This window comes from Ambystoma mexicanum, chromosome 1q (genome assembly GCF_040938575.1).
Source record: "Ambystoma mexicanum isolate Mex_15411 chromosome 1q, UKY_AmexF1_1, whole genome shotgun sequence".
NCBI lineage: Eukaryota > Metazoa > Chordata > Amphibia > Caudata > Ambystomatidae > Ambystoma > Ambystoma mexicanum.
The window spans coordinates 1103683036-1103710306 of NC_090922.1; the positions used below are offsets into that span (position 1 = coordinate 1103683036).

The 27271-nt window shown below is 48.4% G+C and overlaps 1 protein-coding gene across 4 annotated transcripts in view; it reads right to left on the bottom strand.

Annotated features, from left to right (window-relative positions):
- Positions 1–27271, bottom strand: part of EVI5 (ecotropic viral integration site 5) — a 2339304-nt gene that overhangs the window by 1806719 nt on the left and 505314 nt on the right. For all 4 annotated transcript variants that reach the window (XM_069641804.1, XM_069641802.1, XM_069641803.1 and 1 more), the window contains one exon: positions 1171–1245. In XM_069641804.1, coding sequence (XP_069497905.1) covers positions 1171–1245 — 75 coding nt within the window. The remainder of the gene's footprint in view (positions 1–1170; positions 1246–27271) is intronic.

The following is a 27271-nucleotide window of genomic DNA, read 5'->3' on the forward strand; positions in this document are numbered from 1 at the left end:
TTGCCCTGCAATGTGGGAACAAAAGATCATCCTTGGTAAAGACAAAATATCATGAAACGGGGAGGCTGCACAACTAAGCGAGGTGCATGTAATTGATGGAGCTTGAAAAAGGTGGTTGATAAAGTGTGCTCAATCAAAATGGAAGCTAAAGCTAAACGACAAATAATTGCTGTTCAAGCAGATGTAATACTGAAAAAAAAGTCTCGAAACAATCTGTAAAATGCAGCTAATTATTAAAGTAGAGTCATGTATGACAACTGCGCCATGGAAAATATCCCTCATCAAAGTAGACCACACTGTTAAAAATAGGATATTTTTAGTTTGTTTGTTAATTATGTATGAAATTCATTTAAAACTTTTACTGTACTAAACATAGCAACCTACTGCCATTTTAAAGTGGGTTTGACCCATTTGATCAGCTGAGTCCCAGATGACTTGTGTCACTAAGGTAGACTTCAAAGCAGTGTCATAGTCCGGCCCTACACACATGGCGCTATGTTGGGAAGGCAGGATGAATTCTATGAAGCCCTTTAAAAGGTGCAGTCGCAGTTGGTCCCGGTGGGTCATTATAACCAATCGGGAGCTAAGCAGTTTGAATGCAGATATATCTGCAAGGGAGTGGGCTGGTAAGACTAGACAATCTTGGCAACCAGTATTGCTGGTTGAATCACAGTTAAGAGTAAAACAGATCCTTAAATAAACCCACACGTACGCATCTGGGAAGTGCAAAACAATACGGTAATGGCTTTTTGGAGCAGAATCCGTAGTATTAACTGGTGAAAAGTAGAAGGTAATCTTCTCACGGTTTGCAGGAGACTTGGTCTAGGAGAAGGAGCCAAAGTCTGATGACTTACACACAATGTCCAATTATTTTACAGTAGTTTAGACATCCTTCACCTTTAGTCTCTAAGAATAATAATTATGAAAATATGTTTTGCACAACTTTCTTTAGTTTTAAACTCAAACATCCAAAGAGCAATACCTTAATATATGTGACTTACCATGGTGTTAATGCAGCTGACTGCTAAAATAAAGAAGCCATAACTACGACCTTTAAGGTGCTCCTTACGTAATAATTACACAAATCTCAATCAATTGATTTTTAAGCAGGGAAAACAAACTAAAAGAAGACCGAGGCTTTTGGAAACTAGTTGCATAATATTCATTTACCTGCATAAGAAGAAGACCAACTATAAAAGCGCTTCCTTGACAGTATCCAACCTCACGATCCACTAAAGAATAAGCCTGTTTAGGAAGGAAATACCAAAACAGTTTTTTAATAAATGCAGCAAAACTTTAAATAACATTTTTGCAGTATTTGAAAGCTCCAATTTAGGCCCAAATGGAAAAAGAGATATTCTGCAGAACAGATGCAAAATAATTGTTATTTTTGTGTACAAATCTAGAAAGAAACAGTGAGCAAGACAATTTGGTGGGACATAAGGCTTTCAGGTTTTGCTGCTACAGCAGCCAGTCCATCACCTGCCACATTTGAACATATTAAAATGGGGCATTTAAATGGGACATGACACTCATGTTTGCCTGATTTGCCGGCGGGATACCGGCATATGGGCCTACAGTTACTGGTACCTGATATGCTGGAATTACTGACCTATTACAGGTGCTGGCAATGGTAGGTTGATTCCCATTCCATAGAGTCCATAGAGCTCCATAGGGGGACTGCTGGTATTACAGGCACTGGTAAAACCGGCTGTTTTTTGCCAATGGGGTGCCCGGGTTACCTGCAGCTCTTGGCAATTTAGGCCACCCCATCAGAGAAATTGGGAGTATGCCAGTCAGGAAACATGCCGGTTAACGGAATTACTGGCACGCAAATTACAGAGCGGCATTATCTTTAACAGGACTAGATCAAAATGATTTCAGTGTTGACTACCTCAACAAATTCAAGAAACAGCTTAAACCAAAATCTACTTAACTAACTTCTCCCAGTAATTATTGTAAGCAATATGATATAGCACTACGCTGGTATCCAGAACCTCCACTCACCCGAAACCCCCCCCCCCCCTCTGCCACTGAATCGATTGAATGCTATGTATGCTTCCTTTCCCCGCTGCACTTCAATACCCTCCTCTTCCAGTTTCCGGAATGCAAACATTTATTAATTTGTGCAATATCTATAGTGCTCCTTCCCACAATTGGTGCTCCTTCACCTAGTGTTGTAAAGTAAAGAATATGGTAGTGAGGTAGAAATCACAGGGCTCTCTTTCTATTGGCTACAGAACCACCTCCTTGCTAAGCTTGAAGGGAATCCAGGGTTCTATATTGTTCCATTCAGGAGTCCTGCTGATGTCACATCGTGTGGTGAAATGCAAAAAACTCTTCTCTGGGAGCCAACAGTTCACTGACCATGTTACGCACATACAATCTCTTAGGGCCTTATGTGACATGAGAAGAATTACAACTCTGAAAAAACGGAGAACAAGGAGAGAAATGCAGTGATGTGTGAAGTAGTGTGTGGTGCCCTGGAATAAAGTTCCTCTATGTACTACCATGGTCTTCTACTCCTACAGTGATTCGTACATTCTGCCGTTTTTAAAAGCACTCACTTGGCAATACTTGCTAAAGGCTAAGGCGGGGCTAAGGCTTCCCACTCAATGACCATAGTTTTTCTTCAAATCAGTCAATGAGTGGGAGATGAGGTTTAAGTTACTTACCTGCGACTATTGTTCTCCAGCATGGGTCTGGCATAGGGTCTGCAGAAAATGCTGATTTAAGTTTAAGAAAGGCAATAGCCACCATAGCGTCAGTCACAGTATTAAACTGAAAGGTATTAGGAGAGCTCGGAAGGGGAGAGATCTCAGGGAGAATATCAGAGCTCCGTCTATCGGCATTAATCTGCGCTCGAATTTTGCAAATCTTTTCATTTAGGATCACCCAGAATCAATGCCCAGCATTAGAAGAGATAAGAGCTTACTCAGCCCCAAAGGCCCCACCCCCCTCCTCCCTCCCAAGAGGAGAGAAGGCAGGACCCTGCTAGGGTTGGAGACCCCAGGAGTAAGAATAGTCTAGATCTGTGTATAGGAAGCCATGCCCATGCAGAAGAAAAAGTCACAACTTTCTAAAGGAGTGGGGGCTAGTACTCCAATGACCCTCTCCCCAATAGCAAAACTGGCCCCTCATAAGCACCACAGAAAAAGGTGCATTTCCCCCTCTGCTTCTATAGGTCTTTACGGAATGGTCCATCATTTCTGTACAACTAAGCCCTTGTAGCTCCCTACCCAAATCACCTATAATGGGTCACAATCCTGTGACACTCACCCCCCCCCCCCCAGGCCCCTGTCCCTAAAACCAAATTCCACCCATCTTTGTTGAGATCATGCCGGTCAGATGAAAGTGTGTCTTTAATTAAACAAGTTAATTTCAAAGGTTTGACGTCCTATTTGTTCACCAGCTAACACAACTTCATAGTCGAGCAGCCAAATGTGGGGTCCTGCAGACCAGTGCAGCAAAACAAACTGATTAATGCAACTCAGAGGACAGTTACCAACTTCCAAACAATCTGCGAGCCTTGTAGAGCAATGAGGAAACACTGAAAAATGGCCTGCCATCCACCAAGAAGTGGACAGGTGACAACCACTGTGGTGAGGATTTGTCAAACAAAAAGCTTGTTTAGCTGCACAGCATGGGCCTGCACAAAAAAAATACCCAGTGCTTTGGGTTGAGCAAGAATGCTTGTGAAAAGAAAGAGGGAAAGTGAGATGGGGAGAATGGAGAGGTCCAAGAAGTAGTAGGAGAGTGAAAATACCAGAAAGAGGGCTGGGGTGAGGAGAAAACAGGAAAGACCTGAAAGTGAGAAGCACCTAGAGCACAGACAGAGTACCTAGGGCACCGCAAGCAAAGACAAGTGGAATGGAGAATCATCGCTGTGTAGTGAATGACGGAGCAACCACTCTGACAAGACAACATGTATAGGGGATAGTAAAAACCCCAAAGACAGCGATTTCACTCGAGCACCAGGATGTGGACCCCCAGAGAAGAGAACGGCAGGCTATAGTCCAAAGCAAGCTGGAATTGCTCCTTGTTGATACTGGCACTGAGCCTTCTCAAGATGACACTAGGACATCTCAGCTTTTCTCATGCCGATTCCATTCAGTCTCCTTATGCCCTCTGTCACGAATGGCTAAATAATCACTCCAAACTTCAGATGCAGTTCAGTTTTTTAAATTGAAGTATCAATGGGCCATATGTCTCGTTCTAGTCTCAGTGCATCTCCTCCATAGCCCAGATATCCTTGGCCCCAGGTTAGTAATAGCGACTGTTTCACCCCCCGTACACCAAGTCACTAAAAAAAATGATGCTAACCTAAAGGCTCTTGGCCTTATCACTAATTTCCTTCAGGAACTTTTAAACGTTCCCCACTCTAGGCAGTTGTTAGTAATCTAATAGGTATGGGATCTGTGCCTTACAGACACCCTGCTTGATTCATTATTTTCCGCTCACATTCTCCTCTACCTCTCCTCACCTCTCTCCCTCCCTCCTTCTAAATGTCCACCCTCTACTCCGATGTCTCTTGTATGTTCTAGACCTTGTCTCCACCCATTGATGTTACTTCAGTCGCCTATTCACTATTATTCCACCCTCTACTAGTACGCCATTCTCAACACTATTCCTCATCCCTCCACACTAATGAAACTCCTTCTCCTAACCACACTTGCAACACTTTCATGCACACTCACAATTCAGCACCACTTTCACTCAGTAGTCAATACCACACCTAATCCAGAAATCCCCTCCACACACTGCTGCCCATTCTTCCCTTCTGCTGGTTTCTTGGTCTTCCACCTCCTCTGACCTCGCTCGAATAACCCACACTTCTTTTATCCTCCTCCCCATCGCTGAAATGGGCCACTGTTCCTGGCCAAACTAGGCCTGTATTTCATGCATAGGACGTGTTGAAGGAGCAAAAGGTTACAAGTAGTGTGCTAAACCCCCATCCACATTCTCAGCAGAATAGGAATGGCGGCCCGGGAAGTTGAATGTCTTTCTTGGTGTTAGTGGGCCTAGTTCCCAATGCCCCATGGCAAGTCCCATGCCTCTGGGAGTTTGGGTCCTTCCTGTGGTCTAGTATACTCTGTGGCTGTGTGCGCGCATTGCTATCTCTGGGCCGCACCACACAGCTTATCTGTCCGATGCGTATGGATGATGCTGCAGCATTCCTCTATCCCCGCTGGTCGTTCTCTGCCAGTGGTGGAGGGGTGAACACTGGAGGGCCAGTTGCTGGTGTTCGGTACTCTGTCTTCCCAAAGCTGGCATGTGGCACTGGACAATGGCTCCCTTTGATTCTTCTCTATATCTTCCTGTTCAGGTGGTTTGTCACAAGGAAAATCACGACTGGCAAGCATCTAGGTAGGAAGTATGGCATAGGACAATGGTGGACTGCTCAGAAAAACTGGAACAGGGTGGGACAGGAATTGGGGCCCTCTCAACGGCCACTGTCCACTTCTTTGGCAGGACTGGCTCTGGATTTCTCCCTGGTAGGCCGCCCAATCCGGCTCAGAGGGGTTTCCATGACCTCTTGGCAAGGCCAGAGTACTGGCTCTGTCACACCTCCTTAAACACTTATGAAAATCGGTGTCTCAGAATCTATTTTTGTCAACTAACAATAAAATGTTCCAGTGAACCCGGTTTCAAAGTAATCCTAAGGCTGCCTTGTGCCTCCAGCACAGAATAGGAGGCTTTACGATTGCTATGCTTGGCATCCCTCTCAGTCTGTCATATGTTATTTCTGCCTCCCATTATTGCTTGCTTGTGTAGAGTACGGATACGGGACAAAAGCATGGACTTCAACTTCCAAACCATGGCATCTTTTTATTAAAAACCTCCATATGTATTATTTTGTGTACAGGGATCCACAGTTGCTATCATCCCTAGTGTCAATACATGGACTCATTTATATACACGGTACTTCAAGTCCTCATACTTTACTGCAAACAAAATAATGTTTTCTGTCAGCGAAGCACACAATTATATATTCTGTGGTGCACCCTCATCTTTCACTATTGTTGCCACTACTCATGCAGTTTCTGTTGCACCATTGTGCTTCCCCTTGCAATGTTTGGCATAGTATCTAAATACACCTTCACCGTTTCCAGACATTCCGTTTAGCTGGCCATTCTCTGGATGATGCCACATGCAGAGGGTTCCTACCACCATCACTACCCTGACGATTATTCATTTGGTTGCTACCATGCCTCTCCTCATCCACAGCTCATAATGTTGTTGGCTTACCCTTCCTTTCCTAATTCAATGGCCTTACACCATCCCCTGGCGACGGGGACTGCACCGACCAATGTCGCTTTGGTGTTAGTTATGGTTACCATTTATGGTTTACAGCAATAATGCATAGATTCGTTTTTTCAAAGCTTCCCAAATACACATATTGTGGCCATAATTCTTAGTGAGGCAACAGGCATTCACTCTCTCCACCAGTAGATGGCCCTGTATGCTCTTTTGTCTTAGCAGCCCATTTTGTTTTTTCCATGCGTGAGGTGCATCTTTATTGGAGCGTTGTGGGCAGAATCTTATATGGTATCAGCATTACCCATCCATTTGCTAAGAGTCAAAAAAAGACTTGTAGATTATTTGCTTTTAGCTCTGATAACATTCAAGCCGATAGACTCCCACATCTTGGAGGCTGGCCTTGACTGCACCCATATATTGGATCTACTAGCCACTCTAAGGTGGGGTGCCCAGACCATATACTTGCATGTTTACAGTTTTTTAATGTCAAATATTTGCACAAGTTTCACACTTGTTTTCTTCATGGTCCTGTTGAAGACAGATAACAGACTCTGTGGTTACAGGATGGACACAATTTCCTTTGGCCCAAGGCACAGTATTATACATGGCCAAAAAAACATTGAATTAATTATTTTCTAGGTAGGAACAGTACTCAGTTTGGTCAAAAAAAAAAAGTCCACATGAAAAGAAAAAAAAAAAAATCACAGTTAAAAAGCTTAAAAGTTGTGTTCGCACTTCTCCTCTAATTCCATTCACTGACCGAAACCGATGGCAGGAGAAGTCTTGGAAGTGATTAGAAGAGAAAACGCTTCAAGTACACATCATAAATGCATCCAATCACTGATACGCTCCACTCTGTGGCTTAATTAAATGAAACCTAACAAACTAATACTCCGGGCCAACATCCAATGACACACTACGAAAAGCATGTGACAGATTCACAAGCTACACAAATCGATGTTTGAGGAGGTTAAATTAAGTTATGAATCACTTTAGTGCAGAAAGTGCTCTTGTATGCTAGGACACCCTAGTCATCGGATTAGACGAGGATGTGCAAGGACGGACAATTTCTACTTTTGGACGCAATTCCACCAGTCCCCGTCATTCCTCATGTCATCAGGATGTTGAGGAAGTGCAGGAAATCCATGATCCTGTTGGCTCTGGATTGGGCCACGAGAATGCCTGGATTATAGCACCAAGGACAAAAAAAAGATAACAAATTGCCTGTTTGGATGGGAAGTAAAGAACTTCCATCTTAGTTGAGCACGAGCAAGTTATATGACATCCAATATTTGTTGGAGGAGAGACCGATGTTTTTGACCATAGCTCGTCATATAAGGAGGGAAAGGAAAAGATCTGAGTGTCATCAGCAAAGAGTTCATAGGAGAAGTCATAGGAGGAAATCAGGGTGTCAAGACCAGAGGTGTAGAAAGTGAAGAGAAGTGGACCCATGACTGACCCTTCAGGAACACCAACAGTAAGGTGGGGTGAGTGGGAAGGTAAGGCTGTTCCAGGACACCTGAAAGTGGGCCAAATATGAAGCATGAAGTGACCTAAGCACCGCCTCGCAGGTCACAGAGCTCCCACCACGACCCTCTACCGATAAACCTCTCGGGGAGCCCCCCCCCGTATTAATTGAATGCCAGAGGGAGTCAATGCTTGACCGGCCCGCGTGGTGCGGGGAGGTCTGGGCCCTAACGCCTTGGAAGGATTGCACAAGGAAGCTCTTGTCGCTGTCACAGTGGAAGGCTGGAAACTCGTGGCGCTTAGCACGTACTTGGTGTAGCATTATAACAGTTCTATAATTGACTTCTTCTTGTGTATGAGCAATGGTAGTGGTTGGTGGGTGGGGGTGGGCAGATAGGCGCTCTGCCCCGGTTGAGGCTTTGAGTTTTGATCTTTGTATGCTATATTACTATAATAAAAAGAGTTTTAAAAATAAAAGTTAGCAGAACAATTAGGATCTACGCCAGGTTTCTAAAAGGATAGGGATGACAGTATCGGACTTGTAGGATGATGGAAAAGTGGAACTGTCGAGAGGAGTTGAAGAAGGAAGTAAGATAAGGGGTAACACTGGGAGCTATGAATTTCACTATGTGTGGGATAGGGGGCACATGAAGGATTAGCCCTGAGGAGAAAGTCAAGAATCTCATCAGGGTTAGGGCAAAGGAAGACTGTTGTAGGAGAGGAGGTGGAAAAAAAAAGAGCAGGTGGGGGGATAGAAGCATAGCTCGTGCTTCATAGCCGGTCCGATAGCACAGCGAGTAGAGCACTCGCTTTGACATCTGTGCAGAGCCTGCTGACAGGTTCGAAACCAGGCAGGGCCAAACTCAGCCTTTCATCCTTCCGAGGTCGATAAATGAGCACCACACACCGTGGGTAATAATAAGCAGAGCTCAGATACCTGAGGGTTCGTAGCGCTATATAAATGCTAAATTATTATTATTGTGCCTCCGCTGCATAAGTTAGAACCCCACCCCAGGCAAAAGAGTCTGGCCACAACACTGGATATAAGGCAATTTGTGAGGGTTTGTTGAATGGTGGACATTTTTGAAGCAAAGTGGAGAGCTAGATCGATGGCAGAAAGAGGAGGCGCGATGGATTTGAGAGAATGGAGTTGAGAGATATTGGAGGTGCTTAGGCTGAGAGGATTGAGATGAAAGGAGAGCGTGATAGAAGTAACGTTTGTTAGAGGTGAAAGCAGAGGAGTAGTTTTGAAGAGCAGTCAGGTAGAGTTGGAGATCTGAGGAGTGCCTAGATCTTTGCTAAGTGCAAAGTTTTTATCTTATTGTTGTTTTCAAGGTGCAGATGGTAGGTGTAATCCAGGGCAATGGAGTTTAGGGTTTAGGAATAAATGTAGTAGGAGAGAAGAGGAAAAGGGACCGTTAAGAGCAGCCTTAAAGTTAGTGAAGACTATCAGTGGATGGAACAGTGAATTTTGCATTGGAAGAGAGAGGGTTGTGTAGGAGTGGAGACGATGCAATGATCTGAGTGAGAAGGAGCATTGGAGATATTGGAGACAGTTGAGAGGAGATGAGAATAAGGTCAAGGGAGTTACTATTTCAATGCGTGGGTAGAGAGTAGACAGAAGAGAGCAAGTGTTTGAGGAGAAGAGAGCTAAACTCAGTGGATAGAGGAGTGGAGAAAGAGGGGAGGTTAAAGTCACAAGTGACAATGAGGTGATGATGGGGAGGAAGGGAGGCAATTAGTTGGGAGAGGTGGTCAATAAATTGACCAGCGGGACCAGATGGCCGATAGAGAGATATAATATCAATGATATAGGGAGCTGTGATTGTGGCGATACTGTATTTGAAAGAGGGGGAAACAGCGGGAGTAGGAGAGATAGAAAGTTTGAACAGTCCTATGCCACCACCCCTACCAGTTCGGCGGGGACTGTGGGTGAAGGTGTATGCAAGGTTGTGAAGGGTAGCAGAGGTTGCAGAGTTTGATGGAGAAATCCAGATTTCTGCAAGGGCAATGACGTTGAGAGGGAGAACGTCATAGAAGGAAGTCGGAGGTAAAAGAGGCCTTGTTGCACACAGATTGTGCATTGCAAAATCAACATGAAGAGAGTGAAAGGTAAAAGCCTACTCATGTTGAGATTGCGAAGAAGAGCGGCGTTGAGGGTAGAAGCGAGGAGTGGAAGTGTGATGAATGTTAGGGGTAGAGGTTTTGTAAAGAGTAGGCGAGAGAGAAGAGAGGTGGCTTTGAGGAAAAGAGATGATGGGGATAGGAAGAGAGTTTAAATGGTTTTGAGCAGACCAGAATGATGAAAGTAGTAGAAGAGAAAGGAAGAGCTAATAAGAGCATGCATGCAAGGTCATGGATTGAGGATCTGCCTGGAGTAACAAGGCAACAAAGCATCTAGATAGTTTCAAATACCAGCTACTGTTTTTCTTATCAATTGTTGAGTGCTTATTCCTTCATTTTAAATCTGTAGTTTGAAACAGTATTTATTTTTGTCTTGGCAATTTAATGATTTTGTATCACAGTGTTTCTAATGTATGTTCTACAGCATTCGGGATACCCTCTGGCATCGTGTGCGTATGTCAAGTGTTTTTAATAGAGGGGAGTAGAATCTTTCCCATATTACATCACTTAGGAGACATTCTGTAGAGTGGACAAAACGACCAAAGTGCAAAATCCGGTCCTCATATAAGTTCCAACAATTCAAAACCAGATGCCTTAAAGTTTCACATTCATTTGAACAATATCTACAAGTGGATACAACCTCTCCTTTCCTATTCCAAAGGGAAAGTATTTCATTAGTATCTAGTAGATTCAATAGGAAGCACATATAATTCATTCAAGCGGTAGGGGATGTAATACGCTGCAAGTATACTGACATATCTCCAAGTTGCTTGTGAACTAGCTGCATGTCGCAGAACCTTTTATATTTGTGAATAGATGCAAATGTAACACACCGGTCTAGTTGGTGAAACTTCCTTAAGTGCCTCCATGTTCCTATAACACCAGGTTACAGGAGACACCATCTGGATAATGCAGTCTCACATACCTGAATGCATCTATTCTCCAAATCACTAGCGGTGGTTCCAAGGTCGACAGAGAATTGAGGAGGGTCCAGGAATTTAGCACAGAGCAGTTATGTTTTCCACAGAAGTCTAGTGTTCAAGGAGACCAAACCCAGCTCATAGCGCACAAGGTTCATTGGAACACACCTGGAGAGAGAGAGAGGACGCGTTTCCATACTAGTCCCTCAATGGGAGTCAAGTAAATTGCAAATAAAGGCCAATGCATTTCTAGACCATACAGCAACCTTGCCTTTGTAGAACTTTTGCGTTGATCCCAATGCAAATGTGCTGTATTTATTTAGATAATGTTTCATTGGTAACTGAATTTACTTGCTTCTTTCCTTAACGAGGGACAAGATGGTATTTTATTCGGGTTCACAGTCACAGTGAGAACATCCACTTTGCCTAATTTCCTTTTCGTTAGCCACCAGCTTGCGGATTGCTTCTTTTTACCAGTCGTTAAGTGAATAATTTTAGACTTTTTTCTCATTTATCACGAGACTACTCTCAGTTGCAAATTTAGAAAATGCAAGGATCATAGTTTGGATGCTTCCCTGGTGAAGTCAAATAAAACAATGTAATCTGCATACGAGATCCATGTGACTTTTAAGCCAACCTATTTAAGAGAAACCAGCGAGGCTTGTGCCAGATAGTCTCACAAATCTAACAAATATAAATTAAACAAAAGAGGGGCCAATATGCACCCTTGCCTTAGCCATGTAAATGTATTAACTGTATTAAGAAGTATGTTGTCCAGTTTAAGGCTGCCCTGACTTAACATTGCTTTGAGAGCCTCATCTCCCATATATCTTCTCACAGGAGCAGATTAGACCAGGCCCCTATGTACTAGTAAGATTTGATGACAAAAATACATTTATTGGAAAAAAAAGTCTATCGGCTAGTACTCCAAAACTGCATAGAGGCCACCAGAGACCTTTTTCTTCCAGGGGGGCATGGCTAGGACCACAATGGGCTAGCATAATGGCCTATCAATGAGTGTATCAATGAGTGTACTGCCTGGAAGAAGGTGCTAGCCCACATTTCTGTGACCCCTTTTAGGCATAGGACTAATGTGGCCCAATATAATAGGTAAAAAACAGAGGATGGAATACCAAGGCACTATTCTATGAACAGAAGTCCTCTAGAGAATGATGTCTTGAGCCCAAGCTAATGCCATTGGGCAACATCCACTGAGTAACTACAGCTTAAGGAACAAGTTACTTACCTGTAACTGTTGTTCTACAGCATGGGTCTGGCATGGATTCACCTGCTCATGAATATTCCCCGTCGTCAGGCTGGGAATCCTCGGTAAAGAAAAAACCAGTATCAGTTTAGTTTCTGATCTGTCTTTCGTAGTAATATCCAATCACTGGTCTCTGCGTCATACTGACCACAGCCAATGACTGCCCTCTACCTAAGCACCGCCTCTGGCAGCCATCTTCAGATTTGGAAGCACGTGAAGTGGCAGTATGACCAAGTGAAGAGCCGCAGAGGGGTAGGCGGGAGGGTTCGCATGTGAATCCATGCCAGACCCATGCTGGAGAGCAACAGTTACAGGTAAGTAACTTGTTCCTTCTCCAGCATGGGGTCTGGCATGGATTCACATGCTCATGAATAAAGAATACATAGCAGTACACACATGCACAACCACGGGAGGTGGCAAAGGCTCAACATTAAGCAGTACATCCAACTCAACATTAAGCATCTTACCTCCTCACCAGGCTCACCTCAGGCGAACAGGTTGCGCAGCACTGCTTGGCCGACCCTGGACTCCTCCCTGGAATCCCGATCGACGCAGTAAAATTTCATGAAGGTGTGCGTCGACCTCCACGTAGCAGCCCTGCATATGTCCAGCAGGGGCACACCAGAAAGGAACGCCGTGGTAGCTGCGATCGCTCTGGTGGAATGGGCTCTCGGACGGCCAGGCAGCGGTCGGTTTGCCAACCAATGACAGTACATGATACAGCCGGAGAGCCATCTGGAAATGGAAGCCTTCGAGAGAGCCTTCCCCTGATTGACAGGTCCAAAGTTCACAAAGAGTTGTGACGTCTTCCGAAAACACTTCGTGCGGTCCACGTAGAACTTCAGCGCTCTAGCCACTTCCAGCGAGTGCAAAGTCCTCTCAGCCGGCGACGAAGGCGACGGGAAGAACACAGGCAACACCAAGGGTTCGTTGAGATGGAAGTCCGACGGTACCTTGGGCATGAAGGAGGGGTGCGTCCTGAGCACTACCCTCGTGTCGTGAAAAGTCAAGTACGGGGCCTTGCATGAAAGGGCCTGGATCTCTCCCACCCGTCGTGCGGAGGTGATGGCCACAAGAAACACTGCTTTCCACGACAGAAACTTCAACGGGGCCGAGTGCAGAGGCTCGAACGGAGGTCTGATGAGCTTGGTCAGCACCACGTTGAGCTCCCACGCCGGGGCCGGAGCCTTCACCGGCGGGAACGATCTGAACAGTCCCTTCATGAACTCTTTCACCAGACGATGAGACCACAAGGACGTCCGGCCCGTGGTTCTGGTGTATCGGGAGATCGCAGCAAGATGAATCTTGATGGACGCGTGTGCCAGTCCAGCTTTGGCCAGCGTCAGCAGGTACGGCAGTACCTGGGGAGCCGTAATCCGTAGAGGGTTAATCTTCTGTGCGTGGCACCAGACAGAGAACCTCTTCCATTTGTGTCCGTAGCATTTAAGAGTCGAGGACGCCCTGGCCTTTGCAAGAACCTCTCTGCAGTCGGCCGGTATGTCGTATCCTCCAAACTCTAGCGCTGCAGGAGCCAGGCCTGCAAGTTCAGCGATTTCGGGTCGTGGTGGAGGATGGCGCCTCCTTCCCTGGAGAGAAGATCCACGTCCACCGGCAGCTTGATTGGCGGGGACACTGACAAGTCCAGAAGGTCCGGGAACCATATCTGCCTCGGCCACGCAGGTGCGACGAGAATCATCCTGCACCGTGACCTCTTGAGCTGGTTGACGAGCCGGATTAGCAGTGGCAAAGGAGGGAACGCGTAGAGGAACAGGCCCTCCCAAGGGAACGAGAAGGCATCGCCCATGCTCCTCGCCTGGGGAAACCTGCTGGCGAACCTTCGGCACTTGGAGTTCGTCGCCGTCGCGAACAGGTCGATCTGGGGTGTGCCCCACCGTCGGAAGAGGCGATCCACTAGATCCTGCCGTAGTTCCCAATCGTGGCACGAGCGCAGCTCCCTGCTGAGTGAGTCGGCGATGGTGTTTTTTATCCCTGCCAGATGAAACGGCACCAGAAACATCCTTTGGGCGACGGCCCAATGCCACAGGTCCTGCGCCTCCTTGGACAGCGCTGGGGACCTGGTTCCGCCTTGTTTCCTGATGTAAAACATGGTGGTGGTGTTGTCGGTGAAGATCCTCACCACCTTGCCCTTGAGGGACGGAAGGAAGGACCTGAGGGCCCAGAACACTGCACGGAGCTCCAGGACGTTGATATGGAGGGACTTCTCCGTCGGGAGCCAAAGGCCTCTCGCGTGCATATTTTCGGTGTGCGCTCCCCACCCTTCCAGGGAGGCATCGGTGGTCACTGTCTCCTGGTGGTCTGGGGTCTGGAAGTCCATGCCCGCCGTCAGATGCGTGCGGTTGCCCCACCACCGGACCGCTCGGCGGAAACTCTCGTCGAGTGTGATCCTCTCCTCGAAGCTGCCCGTCGTTTGGATCCAGCGCGCGTCCAGGAACTCCTGCGACGGGCGCATCCGGAGCCTGCACATGGGAATGAGGTAGATGCAGGAAGACATCATTCCGAGGAGGGACTTGATGGACCTCACCTTGGCCGCGTCGGAAACCAACATCCGCTGTACCTTGCACAGGATGGACCTGGTCCTTTCCTCCGACGGGGAGGCCAGAAGAGACACTGTGTCGAGCTTCGCTCCCAGAAACAGTGCGTTTTGCGCGGGTTGATCCAGGGCGAGCTCCCTCGTCTTGGCTCGGATGAGCCAGTCGTCCAGGTAGGGGTAGACGTGGATCCCCTCGCGGCGCAGCTGCGCCGCCACCGGTGCAAGGCACTTGGTGAATACCCTGGGGGCCGACCGTAGTCCGAAGGGGAGGGCTTTGAACTGGTAGTGACGCCCTTGGACCACAAACCTGAGGAATTTTCGGTGCCCCTTTAGGATGGGAATATGGAAGTAGGCATCCTCCAAATCCAACGACGACAGGAAGTCTCCTTCCTCCAGCTGACACAGGACGTGCTGGAGGGTGACCATCCGGACTTTTGCGCCTTGATGAACTTGTTCAGACGTCGCAGGTCCAGGATGGGGCGCATCCCCCCGTCTTCTTCTTCACGAGGAAGTATCTCGAGTAAACTCCGGAGCCCCGAAGTCTCTTTGGGACGAGTTCGATGGCGCCCTTCCTCAGCATCGCCTTTACCTCCAGGAGAAGTTGAGGGACGTGAAGTTCTTTCCTGGCCACGGGGGGGACGCGCGGACACCATCTTTGAAATTCGAGCGCGTGGCCCCGGGCCAAGGCGTCCAGCACCCAACGGTCGGTGGAGATGGACTCCCACACGCTGACGAATCTCGCCAGCCGGCCTCCCACCGGGGTGCTTCGGTGGGGGCCCGACCCACGGTCAGTTCAATCCTGCTTCGACGAGGCTTTGCCGCCTTGACCTCCTTGGCGACGACGGCGGGATCCGCCAGACTTGCCTCGTCCTCTGTAGGCCTCCTGAGCCGACGAGCGGGCCGCTTGACGGTAGGTGGAGAAACCGCCGCCGGAACTTTTGGAGGCGCCCTTGCCTCCGCTGCTCCGAAAGGGCGTCCGCCGTTGTTGCAGAACTCCAAGGGCCCGGGCCGTCTCGGTGTCCGCTTTAATGGCCTGAAGGGAATCGTCCACTGTTTTCCCAAACAGGTTGTTCCCATCGAAGGGCATGTCCAGGACTCTGGTCTGAACGTCTTGACGGAAGTCCGTAGCCTTGAGCCATCCACGCCGCCTAAGGCAAACGCCGTTGCCTAACTGGCGGAACCCAGTGTCGGCGATGTCCGTCGCAACGGTAATGGAGTGGTCCGAAGCCATCTCACCTTCCTGCAGGATCTCCAGGGCCTCTGCCCTCTTGTCGTCCGGCAAGAAATCCAGTAGGGGAGCCAGTTTGTACCAGAGCTCCCTGTCGTAGCGGGCCACGATAGCCAAGGCGTTGGCCGCTTTAATCGTCGTCGCCGCAGACGAGATGACTCTGCGTCCCATAGCGTCCAATTTCTTTCCCTCGCCATCCGGTGGGGAAGTCGATGTGGAGGCCGCACCCCCCCCCCCCCGCTTTTTTCCTGGCCGCCGCGGAGACGACGGAGTCCGGGGTAGGCTGCGCCCGGAGGCACAGGGGGGCCGTGTCCGGGACCCGCTACTTCTTCTCGTACCGGTCTCTTCTAGCTGGCGTCGTGGAAGGGTTCTTGAGGAGGGTGAGGCCCTCATCCCAAATGTCGTCCAATAGAGGCACTGAGAGGACCGTCTTCCTCTTGGCCTCGCGCCGCTGATAAAGGAAACCTTCCTTCTTCTTCTCCTCAGGGCAGAGTTGGAAAAGCTCGGATGCCCTGGTGATCATGGAGTGGAACGATCCAATCTCGTCGGGCGGAGAAGCCCTGGTGGGAGGCGACGACGGTACATCCTCGTCGTATACCTCGTCGTCCGTACCCGTCGCTGCCGTGTCAGTCCCCGTATCATCCCCTCGGGTGGACGGGGAGGAGGGCTGGAAGGGGCGCGACGGCTGAAAAGGAGGCGGAGGGTGGATCCTTCTTTTCTTGGTAGGGGGAACACCAGAAGGTCCCGGTTCTGGGTCCCCCGACGGGAGAGGTTCCGTCGGCAACGGTAGTCTCGTCCTTATCTCTGAGCATAAGGACTGTATAGCCAACAAAATGGCCGCCGAGTTGTCTCGCGGCGCTGGCAGAGGGGAATCCGACGGGCGATCAGGGGCCCCGTCGGTAGCCTCGATGATGTCGTCGTCACCTGCGTCGGGATCCATCCCGACGGGCCGGTCTTCTTCCACGCCGAGGCCGTGGCTTAAGACTTCGACCAGCTCCTCCTCCGAGGTTGAGGCCGAATCTACGACGACGCCCTGCCCCCCTTTTTCTTCCCCACGGGGGATTTCACGGGGGCCCTATCGATGGGCACAAAAGAGGACTCCCTCCGAGGTGGCAGGGAGACTCTGAGCCCCGAGGTCGCCACCACTGGTGTAGCCCCCACAGGCTGAGCCAGGGCCGCCGCGACAGTTTCGATAGAGGGCTTGGCCGGATGGATTAAGGCCTTCACCACCTTAGGTGCGCTCACCGCCTTATCCTTGAGGGGGGGGGGGACACTGCCTCGCTCCCCCTCCGATGGGGCCTTCGAGCTCGACCGGGGCCTCTCCAGGAGCTTCGCCGGGTGCTCGGCCTTCCTCTTACCCGACCCAGAGCGTTGGCTCGTGGTTGATGGTGCCGGGGAGGGTGCGCCCTGCCTGGCGCCCGTAGAGCCCGACCGTTCGGCGCTCCCGGTGCCAGCGGACTCGCGGTGCTTTGCCTTGTGTTGGACCCCCGTCGCCGGGGCGTCCTCAAAGGTCTTAGAAGACCGCTCGGATTTCTTCTTCTTCTTCTCGCCTGACGGGCTCTTACCTTCCAGCCAGTTGGCGAGACGTTGATGGCGGTCCTTCATGGTCCGCTCCTACATGTTGCCGCAAAACGCACAGTCCTTCTCCACGTGCGTCTTGTCCTCATGTAAGCAGTAGAGACAAAAGGAGTGTTCGTCCTCCTTAAAGACGTTCTGCAGCTGGCATCCAGGGCAGACCCTGAACAGCTTTCCGGGCGTCGAGCATCCCTTCTCCTGGGCCATGTCCGGGCCTGAGAAACTTCTGGAGTCCTCCAAAAGCGTAGCTCGACGAAATCTTCACCCTTGAGGGGCGCAGACGAATCCGACACGGGTCCCCGTTGATCAGATGGAGAGTCGGTGGAGCTTGAGGCTCTTTTGACCGAAAAAACGAAGTTTTTGAGAAAAAACGTGAAAAAAATAGCACTAACGCTCGAGAGCAATAGCACGAGAATCCCAACACATGAACGTGCAGTAAAAATCTGAAGATGGCTGCCAGAGGCGGTGCTTAGGTAGAGGGCAGTCATTGGCTGTGGTCAGTATGACGCAGAGACCAGTGATTGGATATTACTACGAAAGACAGATCAGAAACGAAACTGATACTGGTTTTTTCTTTACCGAGGATTCCCAGCCTGACGACGGGGAATATTCATGAGCATGTGAATCCATGCCAGACCCCATGCTGGAGAACCTTGTTTTAACGTTTGTGATAACGATTTCCAGAAAAGGTCAATCCATGCTCTAAGAACATAGAATGTAAATCTCACCGCTGAAGTTAGTTTTCTACCTGGTATGTTGCAAACACATCGTCCCTACTCCAGTCCCCAATGCATAACATTCTGAAGGTCCTAATTTTCTAAGAGAAAGACCATCTCAGAAAAAGGAGCAATGGGCAGAGACACATGCACAATAGATTGGACTGTATACCTTTTAGAGAGTACTTATTCATTTGAGAAGGCATCTGGCTGAGACTATGAAAGATATCAGTCCACTAGAAACCCATTTTGCTCCTTTTCTAAATGCACTGTGCAATCAGTCAATTCTTGGAGTAGCTATGCTAGATTTAAAGTGGTTACACAGTACGAACTGCTTGTGAAAATGTAGCATTTTAGCCAGATCTTCACTGAAATATATTAATTAAATGAGAAGGTTTATGGTAAGACAGGGTTGTGGTGTTAGAGCCAGTTGAAGTGGATAGTGCCATATTCTTGTTAATATTTCACAATGAGGGAAGAGAAATTAGCACACAAAATAATTTCAAAAAGATATAAAAGGCCCTTGTAGATGTAATGACAAGAGTCATGATGTAAGGGTAATTAGCTACATGGACAAGTCGAGACATCATGTATCAAGTGGAAAAACACCAGAATGTTTTCAACAACCCTGATTTGGCAAAGGGAATCAGAAAACGACAGAATAATTCTGGTCCCGTAAACGAAAGGATACCCAAGTACTATACCTTCGAGGTTACACGTCTTCAAGAAATATAACTGGTGCATGGGCTCGCATGCAATTTCATAATTGCATCATTGTTTTCTTTCCGCCAGTCAAGTCCATTATTGATACTTGCAAAGGCAATGTCTGTTGTGTCACAGGGTGCTATGGCTAAATGGAGAAAAAGCTTGGTCTACAGGGACTTGAGCTTGACCTCATTGTCACCTGTTCAGATCTGAGCAGGCACACTCAGTCCTTCACCTTTCCAAGATCTATAAAACCAGGAACACAGACTGGGTTAACAATTAACATCTGTTATCAGAGTCAAGATGCCGCTTATGGAGGTGAAAGCGGGCTCTATAAAAACAGCTGTTACGTTAAGATGTGCCCACAACCTTCCACAGAGAACAGTGATGCTTTCTAACAGGAGCCATGTCTTGCTCCCCCAAAAAAGTGTGAAAAATAATGCCTCCGGGAGCCAACCGGGTGACCAAATTACTTATTCCTGGTAATTCTTTCGACTGGATGTTCCTCCCACGTATTCCTCATCTTTGATATATTTGTAATTCTGCTTGCAGCTTTGGAAACGTTTATCCATAGTATTGAGGTGCGTTGTCGAGACGTGGCCCTCTAAGGCCTCCATCATGTCCTCGGCCGTGACGTCGACACTGGTATAAGTAGCTTGCGCAGCGCCTCAGTTCTAGGTTTTTCCTCCCAATGCTCAGTCGTCTTAAAGGAATGGCCCAGATGTTAGAAGAGAGGAAGGAAGGTATAAAAACACAGACATTCTCTGCAAGATAGAAGGGAAGGATAGGAGGGCGGTGAGGAATGCAATGGAGGAGCATCCAGTCAAAAGAACATACACAGGGGCAAGTAATTTGTTCTTCGAATGGATTGTGTCCTCCCATGTATTCTTCCTCTTTGATATACTCCCAAAGCAGTATGTAGAAGGAGTTGGGAACAGAGAATTTATTTATTTAGACAATAAGCCCCTCGCCAGGGGGAGCGTTGTCGTGTCAGGGGATGCCCCGGGGCCCATAGTTACAGGCTGGCACTGCACCTTTTGTGCCGGCCCCCTTGCCCGTTGGACTGTGTCCCTGTGTTGGCCTGCAGGATCTTCCTGCTTTGTTTCCATTATTTACCTGGCCTGTCATTTCATTACTCTCACGGTGGCCATTTTGTGGCTGTCCGTATTTACCCTCTAGCGCCATGGGGGCACCCCGCAGTTCCTTTGAGCTGTGGTTGTGCTCCCATGCGTGCTCGCATACATGCCATACCTTTGATTGCACCTTGTGAGCACTCTGCCTTCCCATGTAGGCTGCGTTTATGCTCCCCTGCTGTGCTCCCATAGTTCGTCTGACTCGGGAGATTGTCTCCTTTGAGTGTTCATCCCTCGTAGTGTTTGCCGCGTTGCCGTGGCTACTCAGCTCCACCTTTGCCCATTTCCAAGATGGACGTTGTCCTGGTGAACCACGCGCATGCGTGGGGTTGCCAGGACGACTCATAATGCCATACTCCAGTCTGGACGCACGTTGCAGCGGCCAGATTCCACGGAGATCCTTGCACACTGAGGTACGTTTTTCACAGCACGCCCGTTTCTTTTTATTCCTGCTAGTATCCCTAGCTGATGCAGCTACTTTTCCACCAGATTACTCCGGGTTCGTCATTCGGCCCATTTTAAAGATGGACGTGCGTTGGTCCCTGAGGTTCTATACGGCGCTAAAACTATTAGAGTTACATACCTTAATAGAGGGATTTTCTTCCCTGAAGAATGCATTTGGGCCTGCTCTGTAGCAATACACAGCTCTGGTTCTGCTTGGAACGCAGTGAGTGCCTTAACGAAGGCCCTAGGGCATACCCAGCGAGGGGCTTATTGCTATTAGTACTCCGTAAGACTAGAGTACTAATAGTGTTTTTTTCAGTTGCGAAACAGTGTTGACGTTTTGCAAAAGAAAAAAGGAAAGAAAGCAACAACAAAAAAAAATGCCTGACACGTAATGCGTAGTGTGACTATATGTAGTCTCTTCTCGCTGGCCATGGTGGCCATTGGAAAAAAGAAAAAGGTAAACAAAAAAAATGGCTGCCACATAACACATAGAAGGGACTACATGTAGTACATTCTCCCTTTCCAAGGCGGCCAGTCGAGGATGGAATACGAGAGATGCGGCGGAGATGGGCGTGAGACAGGACGTCGGATAAGGTATTACCAGTCGGGTAAGGCTTAGAAATCCATCAATTGGTGTGAGTAGGTAAGTGAGAAAATGGCGCGCCAGGTACTTATGTTGATTAATTCTGTGAAGTACAACCTTGCCAAATCTGGCATCCTGACCGGACAGAGTTCAGACAATAGTATTTGCTGAAAGTGTGCAAAGAGGACCAAGTTGCTGCTCTACAGATGTCTTGTAAGGCACCCGCCCTTCTTTAAAGAGCCGAAGAAGTAGCCACTCCTCGTGTGGAATGTACTCTCAAACCATCGGGCAAATCTTTGCCAGCCAACGAATAGCATTCCAGAATGCATAGAATTATTCAGCGTGAGATGGTTTGTTTGGTGACAGCCTGTCCCAATTTCTGACCCGAATATCCCTCAAAGAGATGGTCATCTTGTCTGATTTTGCACATTCTGGAAATGTAGAAGCTTAATGCCCTTCTAGGGTCTAAGCGATGCAATCTTTAGAAGGATGAGGAGGTGCGCTAATGGAACTAGGATACCACTTTTTGTTAGAAAGAAGGACGTTCCCTCAACATCCCCTTGTCCTTAAAAAAAGGTAGTAAAGGGTGGTTTAGCCAAAAAACCTTGAAACTCACTGGCTGATGTTATTGCCGTCAGAAAAAAAGTCTTAAGGGTTATCATTCTGAGTGGACAAGAACTTAAGGGTTCAAAAGGTGACCCCATTGGGTACCTTAAAACGAAATTCAAGTGCTAAACCGGTACAATAAATGGAACCGGGGGTATAGATGTTAGTTAACCCTTTCAAGAACTGAATTACAACAGGTACCTTGTAATAGGAACCAAAAACTGGACGAACACTTCAAAATAGCAAGTGCCACCAAATAACCCTTTACTGTGAAGACCTGAAGCCCCTGATGGGCCAGGTGAAGCAAACATGACAATACCACAGAAGTCTTGGACATAAAAGCATCAAAACTCATCTCTGCAGCAGCTGCAAAAGGTGTTCCAATGGCAGCAGTATAGATATTTCGTTGTTGGCCTTCTGACCGAATGCAACAGCTCCATTACATCTTCAGGTAGGTTCCAATCTTTGTATCTTATCCTCTCAGAAACCAGGCATGATTGTTAAGAGTACTGATTTCTGGATGAAAAAGGAGCACCCCCCTCCCCTTGCGAGAGTAAATCCTCTCTTTGGGGAAGACAGGCCATCCCCATAAGGTCCAGGCCCAGGTGTTCTACTGGCCCAATCCAGAGCCAACAGGATCATGGATTTCCCGAACTTCCTCAACATCCTGATGACATGAGGAATGACGGGGACTGGTTGAATCGCATACAAAAGTAGAAATTCTCCGTCCTCCACGAACATGTCTCCTAGAGTTCTTCTACGAGGATACTCCCTGGAGCAGAATAGGATTCACTTCCTGACACTAGATGCAAACAGATCCACCTGAGGGGTTCTCCAAATGGCGTGGATCGCTAGAAAGACTTCCTGAGTCAACTCCCACTCACAGGAGATAGTGCACTTCCTGCTCAGAGCGTCCGCTGCTATGTTTCCTTCTCTGGCAAGGTGAACTGCCAGTAGAGACATTCCTTCTCTTAGTGCCCAAAAACAGAGTTGCATTGCTTCTCTGTCCAGAGGAAATTGACCTTTCATCCCCTCTCTTGTTGAGGCAGTACATGACCACCTTTATAATGGCTTGGCAGGCGAACAACGAATGTCTGGAGGGTTGTGTTCAGAGCAATGCCAGAGGTTAAGATTAATTAAAAACCTTCCAGCCATCACTTCTTTTGTTTTGCTTTGTCACTCAGAGTGGGATAGGTATGCCCAGACGTGGGTCCCTTGCCTGCTGGGGCTAGAGACCTCAGCTACTCCTCACTGATGCGGCCCAACAAGGCCAAAACATGTTTGGGGATGGTGGAGGTCTCGTGCAGAAGGGATGTTACCAAGCAGTTTGGGTTGGACCCCCTTTTGGGGTGGGACCAAGCATGATTTGCATAAGGTCTTTCGCCTTTTGTAATGGCTTGGCAGGCAAAGAATGATGGTCTAGAGGGTTGTCCAGAGCAATGCCAGAGGTTAAGATTAATTCAAAACCTTCCAGCCATCACCTCTTGTTTTGCTTCGTTATTATCAGGACAGTCTTCCCCGCACAGAAGGCAGAAAAGCCATCAGTGCTAGTCTGATTGCACTCAGCTCTAAAAGGTTGATGTGAAGGTTGGACTCTGACAGGAGACCGATGACCACCGATTGAAAGGTGCTCCCCACTGTGAGGGAGGCATCTGTCACAATTGTCATCTCTGGGCAAGATTGCCAAAAGGATTCTCCTTTCATCACCGTTCTCTTGACAGGGCCACCACAGGAGATCTTGAGCGACCTTGTTCAGGATCTGAAGCAGGTCAGTCATTCTGCCGGAAAACTGAAACCACTGGGATCTGAGGGCCCACTGAAGGGACCTCATTCTCAAACGGGCTTCTGGCACCAGAAAAATGCAGGATGACATGAGGCCCGAGCAACCTCAAAAAGTCAAAGGTCAGGAGAGACTGAGCACACAAACTTTTGGACCATCTGCCAAAGGTGTTCAGCCCTCAACTTTGGGGGCGAGGCTTTCCCAGAGGATAAATCCAAGACTGCTCCAATAAACTGAAGCTTCTGTAATGGTGTCATGTGGGAAGCACACCCTGACGAGGGAGTGGCAAGTATGACTGAGATCATCTTGACCCTCATCATCCAATCATCTAGTTAGGTTTAAATGCGAATCCGCTCTCCCTCCTTAGTCTTGCTGCCATCATCGCCATGAGCCTGGTGGAGACACTCGGGGGGGAAGAGCTGAGCCGGAATGGCAGAACCTAAGACTGATCATGAGAACTGCCAATCGCAAACCTCAGGTACTTTCTGTGTTTGTTATGAATAGGCACATGAAAGTAAGCATCCTGAAGTTCCAATGAAACCAACCAATATTGGAGTGGAAAGGCCTGAAGGATCTGCAAGAGTTACCATCTTGAACTTGTACTTCCTGAGGCACTTGTTCATGCGTCTCGAGTCTAAGATGGGTCCTCCATCCTTCTTGGAGATTAGATAATAGGGAGAGCACCAACCCTTGATTCCTCTCCGCTGCAGGACCGACTATTGCACCTTTCTCCAACAATATAAAGTTCTCCTGTAGTAGGAGCGGATCAGATCTCTCAAGGATTGGCCTCCAAGAGGACAATCTGGGGATCTTCTTCAGAAAGAAGGAAGGATATAGCCGTGGGCCACTGTCTGCAGCGCGCAAGCATCAGAGGTGATGCCCTGCAAATTAAGCAGATGCTGAGTCAGTCTGCCCCCCACCACAGTCCTGAGAATCAAGGACTCAAATCAGTTTTGTGGCTGTTGCTGAAGCAGATGGCAAAGAAGCAGAGGCTGATAGAGAAGCTGTCCTCTTCAACCATGGGGAGCTCTTCTTTGGTCCCTTTGTGCAAACTGGCCTCTTCCTCTAGCAATTGAGGCATAGAAACGAAAGGGCCAACTCCTCCATCCAGGGAGAAGGCCCCTGAGATTAATTAAGCTGGCATATGGCTGGTCCCAGTGACTTTGCTGCCACTTTGGATGCCTGTAATTTTTCTATGCTCTCATCTACCTTTGAGACGAAAAGCTGGGAGCCATCAAATGGCATGTCCAATTAACATGACTCAACGTCCGGTGCAAACCCGGACTTCCTTAGCCAAGCAAAACTCCTGGTAACAGTATTTGCCGCCATATCCCTGTTAGTGCCTGAAGACTCCAGACCAGACTGGAGAGATTGGCACTTGGCATCCTTACCGTCTTGCACTAGGTTAAAAAAAAAAAAAACTCTCTCTCCTCCCCTTCGGGCATATGGTCTCTGGCCAAAGCCATTACATCACCCCTTCTACCTCCTCAACAAACAATGATGCTGCCCCGGTTTCAACCTGCTCTCCCACAAACTTGGGGACAAACACCTCTATGCTCTCCTGTTCTACTAGTGAGTGATGGCCAAACTCTTCCATTGCCTCCTCTACTTATCACCTTGAACAATAACTGTGCCCATCTCACTTTACCTTTTTTGCCTCACCTATTCTACATGTTCCTTTTGAAACTGAATTTAGCTGTGTGTGCTTTTACATCACTGCACCTCTTTTGCACTGCATTCTATATTGCTTTTGAAAATGAAATCTTGCACCCCACATTTTGCATTGTGTTTTGTGCCCCTCCAGTAATTACTAGGCCACCTGGTGAGTTTGGGCCTGGACTGTGCAGTGCAGCCCCCCCACCTCTTTCATTTAACTATCCTCTGTCACCCTGATGGCGCTCACCATCTCTCCTATCTTCTCTAACTGCTACACTATCACCTATCCTCCCTCTCTCACAAAGTATGGAAGGAAAAAGCACAAAAAAGACAGCCTCAGTGCAAACCCTGTCCTACCCATCACAGACACCTCCGTCAGCGCAACATCCAGACAGGTCTTCAACGATATCCTCTTCTCTGTCCCCTCCCCAGATCTATGGGCTCCTCATCTCTACTCTCTACTCTTTCACATCCCCTCCCATCAAAGGTGGCACCAAGTGGGAAGTCCTCTTGGCGGGCTTCCTATCATCACGTTGCATCAATAATATCTAGCATACTGGCACTATCTTGGTTCAGGGCCATCAACCCAAACTCCTTTTTCACCAGCGTCTGCCGTCCCTCATCAATTTCCTTCCATCACTTGCCTCTCCCCATCTGCTATCTCGGTTGCTCTCCCTCAGACCGGTGTACCATGTCCTTTTACTCCTCCTCAATAAACCTTCAAAGGCATAGACCTCCTTCACCTTGCTACTCATAACACCTGTTCAGCCAACAAACACTTCGCCGACATCCGCATCCTTCATGAAAACGCCGACCTCGACATTCTCGCTCTTTCCAAGACTCGGATCAATGCCAGCTCAGTCACTGCTTTTGACACCCTTCTTCCTAATGGCTTCATGATCGTTTCCAAGTCACGACCCCGCCGTGCTGGCAGAGGGGTTGCCCTAATCCTCCCAGAGTGGGTCCCTTCCTTCCTCCCTCATACCCACCACCCAGCACTGCTCTTCCTTTGATAGCCTGGTCTGCAAGTTGGTTATCTCTCCTTCCTACTCTCTGACCATTGCCACTCTTTACAGGCCCCCCCCTCGGCACTACCACCCTGTTCCTCTCTGAATGGGCTGATTTCTGTTCCTCTCTCCTTACAACCACCTCCTATCTCCTTCTACTGGGCAACTTCAACATCCAATTGGACCCCCATGGCACAGCGTCCACTCTCTTCCTTATCCCTCTCCATTCTCCCCTATGGTCCAACCCACTCGACTGGAAAAAGTCTGGACGCTGTCATACATACTGACCTCTATCCCCCCCCCACCTCTGGTCAAACCATTATCTTGGTCCGACCACTCACTCCTCTCTTCTGACCTGGGTTTCCTCGGCCCCCTGAGTGCACCTCCGCCAGCCCTGCCAACCTTGTTCACGAACATCCGTCCGATGAAACTCATGTCAGCTGCTGCCTTCGCATCCACCTTCATCCCTCCTCTCCTCCCCACTGATTCTACCACTGACTCTGCTCTCAGCAACTTCCAACTGGCCATTACCAACATTCTGGATATCCTTGCCCCAGTCCTGAGGATCCACCTGAAACCTGGCTGGAATGTATGTAATTCCTGGACGACTCTGAACTTGCAACCCTGAAACTAAAGTGCAGAGCTGCGGAAAGGAAGTGGCAAAACTCAGGCACACCCTCCGACAAACTGGCTTGCCACCTGCTCCAGAGTTGTCTCGGGAGGATAGCTCAGGGACAACGTGCTCGCCTTGGAAGCAAGACGACAGAGCACCAGAGGTTCGATCCCCGGGTCCACGATTAGAAACCTCTGGGTATTAAGCGCGTTATAAATAACCTATCATATCAATACAGACTCTCCATCCGTGCAAAGAAAAGGGCCCACATCCAGGCATGGTTATCGGGTGCATCCAACAACAGGACTGAACTCTTAAAATCTGCAGGGAACTAGCCAACCCTTCTGCAGTGTCCTCCTCCCTTCTTCCTTCACAGGCCTTCTGCAATGCACTGGCCACGTACTTCATCACAAAAACTATGGACATCCTGAGCACCCTTGCTTCTCACTCCCCCAACCCCTCTCCCACCCACATGCCTCCTGGGCCTCTCACCATCCTTCCTCCTCTATCTCCTCCCAGAACCATCAAGATAAACATTGGATCTCCTGCTGATTTCTGCAATCATTCTTTTGCTACTGGATTCTTCCCCCTCCTCCCTCAAGCACTCCCTTGTGCGCCCCCTCCTAAAAGAAAAC